This window comes from Epinephelus moara, chromosome 4 (assembly GCF_006386435.1).
Source record: "Epinephelus moara isolate mb chromosome 4, YSFRI_EMoa_1.0, whole genome shotgun sequence".
In the NCBI taxonomy this organism is placed as follows: domain Eukaryota; kingdom Metazoa; phylum Chordata; class Actinopteri; order Perciformes; family Serranidae; genus Epinephelus; species Epinephelus moara.
In genome coordinates, this window is record NC_065509.1 from 20,776,751 (window position 1) to 20,791,741 (window position 14,991).

Below are 14,991 nucleotides of genomic sequence, written 5' to 3' on the forward strand. Positions count from 1 at the left end.
GCTTTATAATACTGAACTCATATTATAATGAAAATAGGTGAGGTGTGACTTTATGGGGAGATGAAAAGCTTTTATTTTTTGTTTTCCCTTTTGCATTCATGCAGCACTTGGAAAAGGGGGGAAACAATAAATGATGGAGGAAGTACTCAGCCTTGAACAGCTCCTTCCTCCACTGGCCTCCTGTATCGCTTCCAAATCGGAAAGACTGATGTGCTGTCAAACTAAAGAGAGATAACTAAGACGCATGGTCACGCAGAGTCTCTCTTAAGCTACACCTGAAAATACCTTTTCTAAATACCTCCCTATATTTCCTAAAGTCTATTACCTGGCTGCAGTTTATCTGGGATTTCCCTGCATATCCCCAAATACCAGATATCTATCAGCTAAAAGTGCCCCACTTATAATGAAGCAATTTTTTTTTCTTTTCCTTTTTTTAGCTGAATTTGAATTTCCGCTCAGAGATCTTGCAGTGCAGTGTGATAAATCTTCTAATCTACACCCTGACAAATGCACAGTCGGGGCCAGAATTTAAATTCTATGGTTATTCACTGTGAAGTGTTAGTATTACTTCTTATTAACTTTATGTGGACTGGGTCTGATTGAATATTTTGATTGATAATAGTTTCTCTTTTTGGTGATGAAAGTGGGATCAGTTCATCATGTTGAAATGAAATATTTTCCTTAATGATGAAATGAAGTCTGAGTAGATCCTTTTAAAGGATAAAGTATAAAGGGCAGAGTTTAACTGTATTTTCATGCTCAGAATAAAATTCCACATGTGACCCCGAAAACACGGTTTAGCAGAGTGGTCCTGGAATGTAAATCTAGCAATATAAACTTTATTTTGTGAACAGAGGGGTAAGCAAAGAGAGACTGGGGTAAAAAGATGCAGTAGAGAGGGGTCAAAGGTTATGAAAATAAACACTCCCCTTGTTTGGACTAGTTTCTGTTGTTCTCTCTGTGGGATGTTAGTTCATTTCCTCAGGGTGTCGTCAGCTGATGTTTCATTACTCACGTATTTTTCCTCTTGCTTTATTTTGCTGCCACAGAGGGATTGCGATCTCCATTACGTATGAGCGGCCACTATCTCACACAGCTGTTCTCTCCTCGGCGATCACTTTCAATCAGCCTCTTTTTGTGATTTATTACTTCCTGTTGTCCTCGGGTATGCTGAATTTCACTACACTCTGTGTGTAGCGACAATTTGAAACCCTGGGTCCTCTGGCGCTTGGGAGCGCTGACCGCAAGGCCTGGCTGTGGGGTCTAAAATAGTCTGGAGCCAGGGGATGAGATAAAAGGGTTGTCGGGATGGAAAACAAAATGACTCTCCTTCCTGAGTTGGGCAGGTTGGAAGCCTGTGAGAACTTACCAACTCAGGATGATGGTTGTGTGTGTGGGTGACCCGAGCAACTTCTGGCCCCTTGGGGAGTGGTGGGTGGGGGCAATACTTGAGTAATTGTTCTCCAGTGTGGATTAGCATGGTTAAAATAGCGCATAACCTGTGTATCAGGCTGTCTGTCCACACTCATGGTGATAAATGAGAGCAAGAGGCAGATACATCTCTGCTGGGTGATTGTCTCGTGGAGCAAGTGTCAGGCCTCATTATGCCGTGTTCAGCTCACGGTCACTGAGACTGAGGTCAGGGCCATGGTAACCCTCCTCCACCCTTCCCACATCCTCTTGCACTTCCTGTCCCAGCAGCTGGCTCTTCCCCAACCTCTAGAAAAGTGATAATTATCATTTAAGTCTAAGTTTTGATGAAGATTTTGTATATTTTATTGTATTTTTGAGAGAAAATGGTGGTGGACTCAAACCAAAAACACAAACAAAAAAACGATGCATTTGAACACCACCCAACTGGTTTGTTTATCTCAAGAAGGCAGAAAGTAGGTTTTTATTTATTATGTTTTCTTACAAAGACAGTTTTATTATTAGGGATTTTAGGTGTTTTCATCTCTTTATGGGCTTAGGGTAACATTATATTTATAAATGTCTTCTACTATTGATTGTCACTGTTGTTGCACCAAATAGAAACGTTTGGAAGGCAAATTCACAAAGAATGTCACACTTCAGTTCAGTAGCAGTCTCAAATGCAGAGAAGTAGGCAAGCGGTTTTAACAGCAAGTGAGCTTTAATCTAGCTGGTAAAACACCACGAATATATGAATACAGACGAACCGACCAAGGACAAAGTCAAAGACACAGGTATGTGTACACAGAAAACTAATCACAAGAATACAGCTGGGGTGGGCGGGCACGGGCAAAAGGAGGGAAACACAGGGACTGGCAGACAACGAATGGTAGGGAACACTAGCGTGGAGCAAACAAGACTAATACAACACAGGTGCATGGGGAAAAAAATCTGGAAACCGGGAATGACTAACAAAACTGATAGAAGGCAGGTGAAACACACAAAGGTAAGAAGTAACAAAAGTCATGACACATGAGGAGAATGACCTTTACAACAAAACAGGAAATAAACTACAACAAAAACCAGGACCATGACTAAGAATGGATTGCATCACTTGCAACCACCATCTGTCCTGTCTCAAGGTCCATTTCACAAAAATTATTCACGTGGCAAAGTATAAATGTTGCTTTACGCCAAAACACAGTTGGCAGAGCAACAGCAGAGAGATAAAAAAGAAAAGACCTGAAATTTTCCAACCAAGGAGCTATATGTCCTGACTGAGGAGGCGCAGAGGCATTCCTCAAAACCTCAGGCTCACTTAAGCCCTGTTTCCACCTTGCAGTGTAGTACGGTACAGTTCAGTTTGGTATGCTTTTTTTTTTTCCGTTTCCACTGTGAAAGGTTGTGGATGGTACCGTCCCCTTTTTTGGTCCCCCCTGTGTTAGGGTACCTAGCACACAGATCTGGCACTAAAAGGTGGAGCTGTGAACACTGCAGTCTGTTGATTGGTCAATAGAAGACGGTCACTCTGCTCAGGGCTGAGTTGTGGCTGGTTTTGAGGCTCATGTAATCACTGTTCATAGTGTGGCAAATTTGACATACATTAGAGTGATGTTTTGCTGCGTCTCTCAGCAGCTGTAGTCTGAGAAAAAAATAACTGAATTCACTGTGCCGACGGCCAGCAACTTTCAAGGTAAATTTAAATATGACCATTCCATTAGTTTTTATTGTCTCTCTTGGATGATATACACTATTAGTGGATCTTCAAGCAGATAGTGGGTTTATGAAACCTTTTTTTAATCAGAATTGTAGAAAGAGTTTCACTCACATTCCTCCTGGATTCTCACATTTAAGCCCCTTAATATGTGTAGAGTACCAAATTGGTCCAGCTACCCACAAATTCTCAGAGTGATGCCAATTTGATCCTACTTTTGGGGACAGGAGTAAAAGCATGTTATCTTCTTTTTACTGTAGCTTAAAAAACATCCTATCTCTTCTAGGATTAGAAGACTCAGAGAGCTGTACGAATGCATCAACGGTGCCAAGCTGATGGCTACAAAGCAGTGGCATACACACATTTTTGGAGAGGATTTATATATTTGAAATGCTTGACAACAAGAAAAAGCTCTTATATTACGATTGAACACTTGTGACTGTGGACAGCCATTTCTGCCAATGTGATGAAAATATCCTTTACAACATTATAATGAGAAACTTTCTTAAAATTATGACTCAGTATCTCAAAATAATGAGAAATTGTCTCAAAAATAATGACAGTGTGTTTCAAAATGATTACTTATCATCTCAAAATACTAAGAAACTGTCACAAAATAATGAAACCAACTCATTATTTTGCGCTATAAGTCATTATTTTGAGAAACTAATTCATTGTTTTTGTGATACTAAGCCTGTATTTTGAGTATGTTTCTCATTATAATGACTTATAAGGCAGAGTGCTCCATCTACAACAACGTCAACCATGATATTTTGTTCAAATTGAAAACTACGGTTTCTACGGTGATACACAAGAGGTTAACTAATTCAGTGAAAGAGAGTAATTTGTATCAGTAAATGGCTGTGCTTCAAACACAGTTCATATTAAATGTGGTGTACCACAAGGATCTATTTTAGAGCCTTGATTATTTCTTATTAAAATGAATGATTTTTCAGTAGTTTGTAAAGTTTCTTTCTCATTTTGTTTGCTGATGATACCAACATGATTTTAACACATACACACTCTAAAAAATAACACAAATGAGAAAAAAGTGAGGGCTGCAAGATGGTTTCAACTCAATGCACTCTCATTAAATGATAAAAAATCTAGTTTCATTATATTTTTTGCGTCAAGTAGCAGGAAGTATGATAGGGATTATGCTGGAATGTCAATAGATGAAAAAGAAATTTCTCAAGTCTCTAACACTTATTTTTTTAATTAATTTAATTTAGTTTATTGTTTACTTTTCCCTTTTTTGTAAATGTTTGTTATTCTCATGAAGTTTAGGGAAAGTCTGTGGCTTCTTGACCTCTCCTGACACTTTTTTTCAACTATATAAACATGAGCCTGCTCTGTTCTTGTTGCAGTTGTACGTTTTAAGAAAAAAAAAAATAGATTATGCTTTACAATAGATCATCTATCACTGCTTAAAATGGTCCTTGTTTCTTTATCTTATTTTCTGTTCAACATGATATTTCAGATTAGAGTGCTCATGTGCTGACCATGCATACAGCATGTTGCAGTTGCTCCTTTTAGTTTCTTTTTTTTCTTATTTATGTGTCTTATTTTTCTTACTTTCTTTGTACTTGTTAGTTTTTTCTGTGGCAAATTATTAAGCCATGCCCTCTAAACATGCAACTAGAGAGAGTCCTGTTTTTCTTTTTCACCGTTTTTTTTTTTTTTCATAAGTTCCCCTCAGGAATCAATTAAGTGTTTCTGATTAAGATTTTGATATCTTTTCATGCAGAAGATTCTTGATGATGAATATGAAAGTTGATCAGTTTGAGACACTTTCAAAGATGAAGCTACTGTGCAGGAAGTTAAGGTTGAAAGCATTGTTACCTCTCACATCCCGCTCACTGCAGGTCCCATTCAGTGTGACTGGGCTGAATCCAAGATTCAAGACAACTTCAAATCTGCATGATTAAACCAGCTCCTGCTGTGAAGCCCCTGTGTCCCACCACTCACATACTTGGAGGCCCAAGGCAGAAGACAAGCACGGGGCCCCTTTAATTACACCCTCAGCGTTTTACACCCACCCTTCCAACTCATCTAAACTGGGTCAGGGCAGAGTTTGCATCGAAGGTCTACTATTGTTAAGAATGTTAAGCTGATCTCTCCAGCCTGAGAAAAATACACACACTGTACTTTTATGCTAATGGGGCTCCTTATAGTTACCCTCATTATTATTATTTCTAATAACCATTCTCCCTTGGCTCGTAAAAATTTGTTTCATGGCTGCAATTATCGCTGCTGCAGATGCCTGCACTAGAGTTCTTTGTTAGATGCAGGCAGTTGATTTTTTGGCATGAATTTTTTTTTAACAAGGCTTCCACTCCTGTTTTCCTGTGCCAAGTAGCTTTGGTTTGTGAATTTATCATTCTTGATTGTCAAGAAAATGACTAGTTAGGTGTTCTTTCAAAGGTGATTGTAAATAAGAATGCATTATTTCACAATATAGTATTTTCTGTGCCCTATTTTTGCAGCAGTGACCAACCTGCACATAATGGTAAGTAGAGTGCATTTCCTGGTTATAGATATAAGAGTTTCCACGGTATCACAGGTCATAGGTGTCCTTTTAATGGTGTGGCTGCCATGCCACAAAGTGTAAAAATGGATAAATGCACATCAGAGTGCAGGAGGTGAATGTATGTGTGTGGGTTTTTTTACAAGTGATGACAGGAATACAAAAGGGACTAAGGATACACTATGGTCCAGCAGGATATCATCCCAGTACTCTGCCTTAATACAGCAAATGAGAGAAGCACCAAGAACGCACCTTCCATCTGAGACTGTGAGAGAAAAGCAGTACACAAGATTTCCCTCGAAAATGAATCAGCTCCACGAATGTTTTGTTTGGATTTGTATGTCGCCTGCGAATGCCCGCTAGAAACAAAAGAAGATTTAATCTCACACAGACTGCTGAGGAAGCACGTTCACTTTATGAAAAGAGAGTGTGGGGATGAGAACTCCCTGTGATGTGTAAAGACAAATAGCAATGCAATGCTCAGGAATAACAGAAGCCTAATTGTCTGCCGTATATGTGTCCATCTGTACCATCTGTTTTCTTTGAGGGGTTCATCAAGGTAAATTGCACATGGGGGGCTGCATAAATGCCTTGAATGTTCAGTTGTGTATGCAGTAGATGAATGGTGAATAATTTGCAATTTGCAAAGAGTGGAAAGATATCGGAGGGAAACATTTTTGCATACAAATCCTTTTTAAACAAACATACAGTGCTCATTAAGGACTAAAATGAAATGATAAACAGGAAGACAAAGGCACCCTGTTTATTCAGATCTCTCTTTGAATAACTACCCTTTGCTTTATAACTATTTTTGCACCTAATGCAGGATAAAAAAAACCTAAAAAGCAGGAAACAGAACAAGCAAGGATAAATATTTAGATTAAGTAACCTGGTTGCGCCTAAAGGGAGTGAAAGTTTTGCACCACACTGCAAGTCATTGATCACATCCCAAAGTGGTTCTCTCAGTCCCAAGAACAAAACAGAAGAACACATACTTATGTTTGAAAGTGTTACAGCCACTAAGCTTAATCAGTGTGTTCAACCCCAGCTTGTAGGTCTGCTTTCATACAGATTTCTTTGTTTATTGAAGAGTTTTAAACAAACCTGCGTGGCTTTAAAATGAAGCCAACACAGAAGTGCCAAAAACTGCAGTTCCTCAAACAGCCACTTGAGGCTGGCTCTAGCAACATAATCCCCCCAGTGTTAAAATGCCCAAATTTACAACAGAAATAAATTTGTTTACAGCCTGGTATAAAACAGTTTTGGTTTCTGTAGCTATATCCACCTTTATTGTATCTGTCATGAGGGGTTCCCCATTAGCATTTTATTAAAGCAGGATTTATACTTCTGCATTGAATCAATGCCATACCTTCACCGTAGGCTCTGCATCAATGTAGAGCCTACACCACACCCTACCCGTAGCCTGATTTGTATTTCCCCAGAAATGTAACAACACTTTGCAGCGAGGCAGACCTCCTGTCTATTTTTGTAAGCTGAAACCATTTCTCTCAGTGGAAACAAAGCTTTTATTTACTTTAATTTCACAGATAAGAAACAATAAATTGTGAAGACAGTAAAGCCCCCACAAAATAGCATTTTAAATCTTGTGTGTGATTTATCCTGACTTCATATGAATAGAGGAAATCTCTGCTGGTCACTAGGCTAATTTATACAATGTAAAATGCCACAGGCTTGTGCTAATAATGTTAGCATGTTATATTTGTTTGGAAAACGTGTTTGTTTTGTCGGTGAACCTTGTGAGTTGTAATGGAACCGAACTTTCTAACGTTACCTTTGTTAAATGTTGCTGTTGTCCCTGGCTTCATATGAGTAGAGGAAAAGTCCGCTAGCTGCTAGGCTAATCTATACAATGTAAAAAACCATAGGCTTGTGCTAAAAACATTAGCATGTTGTATTTGTGGGGAAAATGTTTCCAGCAAAAGACAAATGCTTTGTGTGTGAATGCTGCGAGTTATAGTGAAGCTGATTTGTGTATTTGTGTTTGAAATTATCGCTATTAAGCCATGTTTGATGTGTGTTTTGAATCAACTAAAGTTTACAGCACTTCACAGAAACCCCACCGCTGACCAGTGTTTTGGAGGTGTAACTGCATAGTGACACAGACACACTTCCGCACAAGTATAAAATGCTCACAACCACATAGGCCATGTGCGTAGGCTATTGCGTAGGCTCTGCATAGAGCTGACGCACAAGAATAAATCCCTCTTAAGGCTTGAATTTACACATAATTAAGGGCAGTGACAGGCTGTCTGTCAGTAGTGTTCTCGGCTTCTCAGTCAGATCCACCCCTCACTCCTCCACAGAGTCAGCCTCTTGCCCAAATATGGTCACTTCTGGCTCTAACCAGGATGGTGATGGCAGAATAGGCTGAACTCGAGGCTTCAGAACGGGAGTCCACAAACCAATGGTCGGTGTCATGGTTGCGACGTCCATTATTTTAACAGTCTTAAAGGTTTTTGGTTTTAAAGGATGAGGCTGGCGATATTCCATGTCCTAATTTTTTGACAACAAATCCCACAAAAAGACTAAAACCTAGAAAGCATCAGATTGTCTCTCGATACTTTCAGACTTCCACAACCTGTCTGTGGCTCTTGTCCCCAGACCATTTGTTCCTACTGAAGGCATGAAAAATAAACAGGTCACAAATATAGTTTTAGTATCTTAAAAATGGTAATACATTTTCTAAAACAGCTTAGCACTGTAGTTTTTTGCAAATTTTACTCAAACAGGACTACACAGTGTGTGCTTTTTATAACATTTGGTGTGCCCGTGAGTGTTTACAGCAGCAGGACGGTGAAGACAATACTTGTTCGTCAGACTCAGAAACAGAATCAGAATAACTTTATTGTCCTCAGAGAGGAAATTTGTCTTGGACAACAAGGCGGCTGCGGCTCACAATTTAGAATACAAAAGACATTAACATTTGAATTATAAACAGCATTCATAGGATCAAATCATGGTTCTCTTTTCATTGGAGCTGAAGAAAAATGTACAATATCACCTTACTTTTTTCTCGGAAGCTGCAAATTTCTTGCATTACAGCCTGCACAGTCTGTGACAACTTCTGCAGCACAGCTTCCACGCCTCGTTTGACAGTAAACATTGTTTTAAAATAGAAATGTCTGATGCCATGGTGATTCTGCTGCTGAGTAGGATCTCCACCCGCTTGGGCTGTCAAGAGGCATGGAGGATGCACACCTGCATACGTGTGCCTGCAGAGACACACACACTGAAGCCACTAATCTGACTGTCATCTTTAAATTAGTGCTGCAGTTTACTGATTTCCTTTGACACCTCCAGTCATACACTGACTGTGTGGTAAACGGGGCTATATGTTAGAACGGGCCAGAGTCACCGAGCTCAGTTCCACCCTCGCTTCGACGTGACACCAGCTGATTTACACTAATGACAAATCGGCTCCACTTCTCTTCCTGGGACTGACGCCAGTTTTGGCCTTGCTCGCCTCCAACCCTTATCTTGTTAGAGACAATTGAAAAAAAAAACAATTACCTGCAGATGCCGCATTGTGCCTGACAAACAAGGTAATAGCAGAGGACAACGAGCAACTCCTTGTCGTTCTCCCTCTCTCATCCTAAGAGGCTGCACCCATCTTGTAACATTTATAACCACATCTCCTGCAAGCATTGTGACTGCAAATAGCCCTGCCTGCACTTCTGACCCAAAACAGCCCTGGCAGCCATCTCTGACCGTCCACTCTTCCTCCCGTTTAAAAAGGGCCAGAATAAAGCTTTTCCCTCCAGCATCCCACACCAGGAAATGTTTTGACTCTGTCCAGTTGGTCTGTTGCTCTCATTAAGCCTTTTGGGAGGTTGAGGGTCGCCGCAGCTCAGCGTCTCTTCCTGAACAACTTTGTTTACAGTCTGGGATAAATAAAAGGCTCGGCAGGAGAGGCCTGCAAATCAACAGAGGAGAAACAATGCTGATTTTTGTCTTGAATAAAAATGCAATTAGCAGAGCATTTACCTCATGAATAGAGAGGGACTTTGAGGGGTCTGTCTTGTATTAAAGTTTTTCTAGGAATGAAAATGAACATAACATAATGTGCCACGCCACTCCACATGTAGGTCTCTCATTTTAGACTCTGAAGTGTGTGAGGAGACATGCCTAGAGAGATCACACATGACTGAAAGTAGCTGAAAACACTAACTGCTAATTAAAAGAATTGTGGCTCATTCTTGCTGCAACAGAGCAGTTGATTAGAAAGATAATTGAATTGGGAAGTGAGATTTAACAAGGGAGTTGCATGTCTCGTTGGAAAGTAATATGTATACCATCAGGAACAAAATAACATGACAGTGTACATGGAAATATTTCCGCCTTGATAATTACGACAGGTATGACGAGAGATGGCCGCGCCATCTGGAGAATTCAAGTTACATTTAACATGGGCACAACAACATCAAGTTACACATGTCCCAATCACCATCACTCTAATCCCAGTAATTCAAGGAGATACAAAGCTAATTTTACCACCTCCTGCGAGTGTGACTCAACCCAGACATTTCATTTGTTTCAAGAGTTCCTTTGAGAAAACGCTTCCTTCCTCTCGACAGCCGCACTTCTCTCAGACTGTCTGAATCCTCCTCATGAATAAAACGTGTGGCACGTCAAGAGGAAAAGGAAATATTCAACCACCTTCACTCTCATTTCCCTTGATGATATTTCAACAACACCCTCGTAAATATGGGCGCACTTCACAAAAAAAGCACTTCATTAAACTTTTTAAAAATTTCCTTTTAACCATGACACACCTCAAACGGGTGATTATCATTGGCAAGGCGCCAGCGAGCCGTAGGAGTGCTTTGAAGACATTCCTCAGAGGATATAAATAGTGTATCTATCCCCAGCATCCCCATGCAGACAAGAGGCTGATAAGGAGCTGGTCAGTCTTCTATTTCCTCACCAGAGTTTCTCCAGGAACTTCTCATATGTACTTCATCATATATTGAACATTTCACACACACTTTACATCCCAGATGCATCGTCAACTTACTGCAGACTGTATGGGAAACAGTGCAGCATCCTTGAAACTAACCACAGCATCTCCTTTTCATGTCTTGTAATAAGTTTGTGACTATATATATATATATTTCCCATAAAGTGTAAAGACTTCTCCCCTCTGTAAATTATTCCTACATATCTTTAGGAAGTTAAAGTCGAGCTGAAGTGGACTTTTTCCTGATAAAACAGCTTTATAAAGCAGAGGATTACAGCCATAGGCCCGGCTTGTAGATATTAAGCTTTCTTATTGAACCAAGGAGATTTGATGCTGGATGGAAGTCCAGCTCTTCCTGCAATATCTGAGTCCAGAGATGTTATTTTTAAGATAGAGGGAGGAAGACTGTTTTGTATTTTGGCTGTGTCACGTGTGAGCTAGCCTTCCTCTGGCATGTACAGGAATGTCACAGTCAGTCAAATCTACTGGACTTTCTTTTTTTCTCACCTTCCCAGTAACATTTTTATTTGTGAGAGAATAAAGAAAAAAACATTTTTACAACACAATGAAATGAATATTTGCTGGATGAAAATACCCAGATCTGATCTCCCTTGAACGGTGATGTCACACGCTTTAAATATTTACTGACAAAATACTGAGGTATTGTGAGGTGTTGAAATGAAACACACATAGATTTTGCACATGCAGGCCTCAGCTTGGCCATTGTTCTGGTGTGAGCTGGTGCGATGGTGTGGTGGGGGTGTGAGATTAGACTCTTACGTAAGTTTGGGGGTTCACTGATAAGAAATGACTGAGAGGTCTTGCCGGAGCTTTAACTGCAGCGAGCAAAGATATACGTGCGTGTCTGAATTACCTGTAATAATGCCAAACGCTGCATGCAACATTAAATCAGATTTCATTTCCTTTTTTTTTTTTCATGACACACATTCACAGGCAATACTTGTTTGCCTGCTTATCCCCGTGCTTGTATCTTATGGGGGGATTAATCTTCTTTTTATCTTTACAGAAAACACCCACTGTGAAGCAGCTACATTTATGACTTCAGTTTTACCCTGAAGTAGCTCTTTCCTGCTGCCTGCTGCAACATTAGAGATTGATCCAGCGCAGAGATTTCTTCTTCAGAGGTGCATGTTTGCAGGACTCATTATACAGTGACCTACATATTACAATTTGTGCTTACATAACTGACCATGTTTCTTGCAAGTTTGCAACACTGATGCATTAAAAATATCCTTTGTTTTGCTTAACTTAACATTTTATTCATAGACTTTTAAATGTGCACACAATACTGGGTCTTTTTTTTCAATATGATGGAGTTACATTTGAATGAATCTGGGGAGGGGAAAACAGTCAGCCATGAAAAATGAGCTCTATTAATATAATACCTTCCCAGCATGGAGTGAGACAGGCAAAACAGATTTGTCCCAGCATCCCTTTCTGTGTTCATGTGCGTTTAGAAGTTCTGCATATGATTTTCTTGAAGGATTTCCTGAAATCCCTGTTGAAAATAGTGTATATTATGGGGTTCACAGAACTGTTGCAGTAGCCAATCCAAAAGAAGAGGTTAAAGAGCGCGCCAGGGATGTAGCAGCTGTCTCTGCAGATGGCATGAAGACTGTATGTAAAGAAGAAGGGGAACCAGCAAAGCACAAACACCCCCATCACCACCGCCAGCACGAAGGTGAAACGTTTCTCCCTCATCTGGGCCACTTTGGTTTTGTTGGCTGCGGCCAGATGTTGTCGCCCAGCTGGGTTCTTCTGCTCCGGGTAGAGCTGTGACGCCCGGGCTGAAGCCCAGGAAAGACGGCAGTTCTGAGGCGGGCAACAGTCTGACCCCTCCACCTTTCTCCGCTTGGTGAAGCGATTATTGCGGGGTTTAGTATCCGACGGACAGCAGCTCTCCTCCAGATCGATGTCATCCAGCTCCCCTTGCCTCTGCTGGTGGCTGCCGGAGCTCTGGCTACTGGGGCTCTCCGTCTCGAACCGGTCCTTCCTCACGAAACAGGTCTCGGACTGAGAGGGCTGCCTCTCCAGGCCGTTCTTGGCCACGAACACGGTGGAGCTGCGCTGCTTGGCCACCTTATAGATTTTACAGTAAACCAGAATCATGATGAGACCTGGAGCGAAGAAGGACACAATGCAGGAGGAGAGGATGTACCAGGTCTCATCGTTCAGCAGGCACTCCCGTTCATCATGTTTGGTCATGAGAAGAGGAGGGAAGGAGATGACAGCAGATATTACCCACACTACAGCGATCATGGACTTGATGCGCTTAGGTGTCCGCTTCAGGTTGTAGCTGACCGCCTTTGTCACTGACCAGTAGCGGTCCAGGCTGATTGCGCACAGGTGCACGATGGATGAGGTGCAAAACAACACGTCCAAAGACAAATAGAAAGCGCACCAAGTGCTTCCAAAGTACCAGTAGCCCATGACTTCATTGGCGAGGGAGAAGGGGATGACCAATGTGGCCACCAGGATGTCCGCTGATGCCAAAGAGACCAGGAAAAGGTTCTGGGGCGCACGGAGAGCCCGGCTGGTTAGCACCGCTACAATCACCAAAACGTTACCGACTATGGTCACAGAGATGATCACAGTGACCACAAGGATGATGAGCGCAGTAGCTGCCCCCGTGTGTGGCAAGCCAAACGGTGCGTCCGTGGTGTTCTCATCACTGGAAACGTTTTCCACCAACAGATTTAACTGGGTTAAATCCATTCTGGCTCCAGTTTGTCCTTTTGTATCATGTTCGTTGTTTTGCACCCGTTTGCTCTCCAAAACAGCTAAAACTGGGTGCGCTGAGCTGCCTTCCACTAACGTACGGAGATACGTTGCGCGTAACGCTCCTGGTCAGAGTGTAGCCCACATAAGACGCAGCACCTGCATAAATACATCTCCTCAAACAGAAAAGCCCTTTCTTAGAGGTTCACCGAATTATCTCGATGGTCACACGGGGTTCTGAAAATATCACAGAAAGGACAAAAGAGTTCACAATCCAACGCTCCACGAGTTAAGTCGCTCCTCTTCTGTCATGTTGCCATGCGTAATGCTGCTTTTGCGTTTTGGTGAGCAGCATCGCTTTGGAGACACACTGCTGATGGAATGAATGCCCACACAGGAGGGAGGCGGTGACATCACTCCAACCCATCTCTAAACTTAAAGGAGAGAGAGAGAGTGTGTGTGTGTGTGTGTGTGTGTGTGTGTGTGTGTGTGAGAGAGAGAGAGAGAGAGAGAGAGAGAGAGAGAGGCAGAGAGAGAGCTTTGTTTAGACAGTTGGATTTGAGATTTCTTTGAAATTTTAAGTGTCTTCAGGCGAGCCTTTGGGCTTATTGTGTTGTTTTCTTTCTTTTCATATTTAACTTTTCTCAGCATTACATGTGCAGCATGTGGAGAGTGAGAAAAATACAGCCTTGTGTTGCACAACAAAATGCACCATTGTAGCTTTATATTTTAATCATTTGAAATGATTATTTTATGACACTGGCAGCACTGTGACGGGGATGTTTAAGGTGAAATGGCCATTAAGAGTCATTGATGGATATGTGGGTGAAACAGCACAGCAGGAGGCTTCTCTGAACTTTATCAGCCCTGCAGGGCTGCCAATTAGCAAACCGTGGTGTTCAAAGTAAAAGGCTTTCATGCTACAGTGATTGACTGATCTGTACTTGCATTTTGTCTCTGAAATTCAGTGTTACATTTTTTATGGTCTACCTCTCTGATGGAGGCCTATACTTGCCTGTATGCACCCTCACTCTTTTCCATTATTCATACACTATAATCTAGCATGGTTCTGTGCTGGCACATGGAGGTGACCATAATACCTGTTACTGAGAAGCCTGCATCTGTTTGCTCTGAAGGTCTGGTTATATAACATGTGTGTGGCGGCGTCAGGCAGGCAGTCGTAGAGCCAGGAGATATTTACCAGTCAGGAGTGATACAAAAAGACGCACACACTCATGACCAGCCAGGGGTCATTGTGAAATAAAACTATGAAATGAAATTAATGCTGAGCTGATGAGTCGTCTGCGCTCACCAGATGCACTTCATTAATTTGGGATTTAAAAAAAAAAAATCTATTTGTGAAGTAAAAAGCATCTGCCGGAAGCCTGTCAGTATGGGATCTGCAGTCCAGCTAAAGCTGCTCGATGGATGCCAACATTAATGTTGGTGTATATGTGTGCGCGTCTATGTTCATCCTCGAGAGTGAGTTGTCTGGAGGCTGAGCATCCCTCAGTGGCTGCAGTGAGACGAAACACAGAAGTAGATTTGGAGGAGGACGTGGAGGAGGATTCGGACAGCTTCGCTTCTTTCTCCGTTTCCTCGGTCTCTTGCTCTGATCTCACT

At 41.6% G+C, this 14,991-nt stretch overlaps 1 protein-coding gene across 1 annotated transcript; it reads right to left on the bottom strand.

Annotated features, from left to right (window-relative positions):
* Positions 1–10,987: 10,987 nt before the first annotated feature.
* adra2db (adrenergic, alpha-2D-, receptor b) lies at positions 10,988–13,745 on the bottom strand. The gene has a single exon (XM_050042103.1). The coding sequence runs from the start codon at positions 13,363–13,365 to the stop codon at positions 12,094–12,096; it is 1,272 nt and encodes a 423-aa protein (XP_049898060.1). The 5' UTR covers positions 13,366–13,745; the 3' UTR covers positions 10,988–12,093.
* Between the last annotated feature and the right edge of the window lie 1,246 nt (positions 13,746–14,991).

What these genes read in the sequence shown, in the direction of transcription:
- adra2db (XM_050042103.1), bottom strand. Translation starts at nt 13,365, where the DNA reads ATGGATTTAACCCAGTTAAATCTGTTGGTGGAAAACGTTTCCAGTGAT.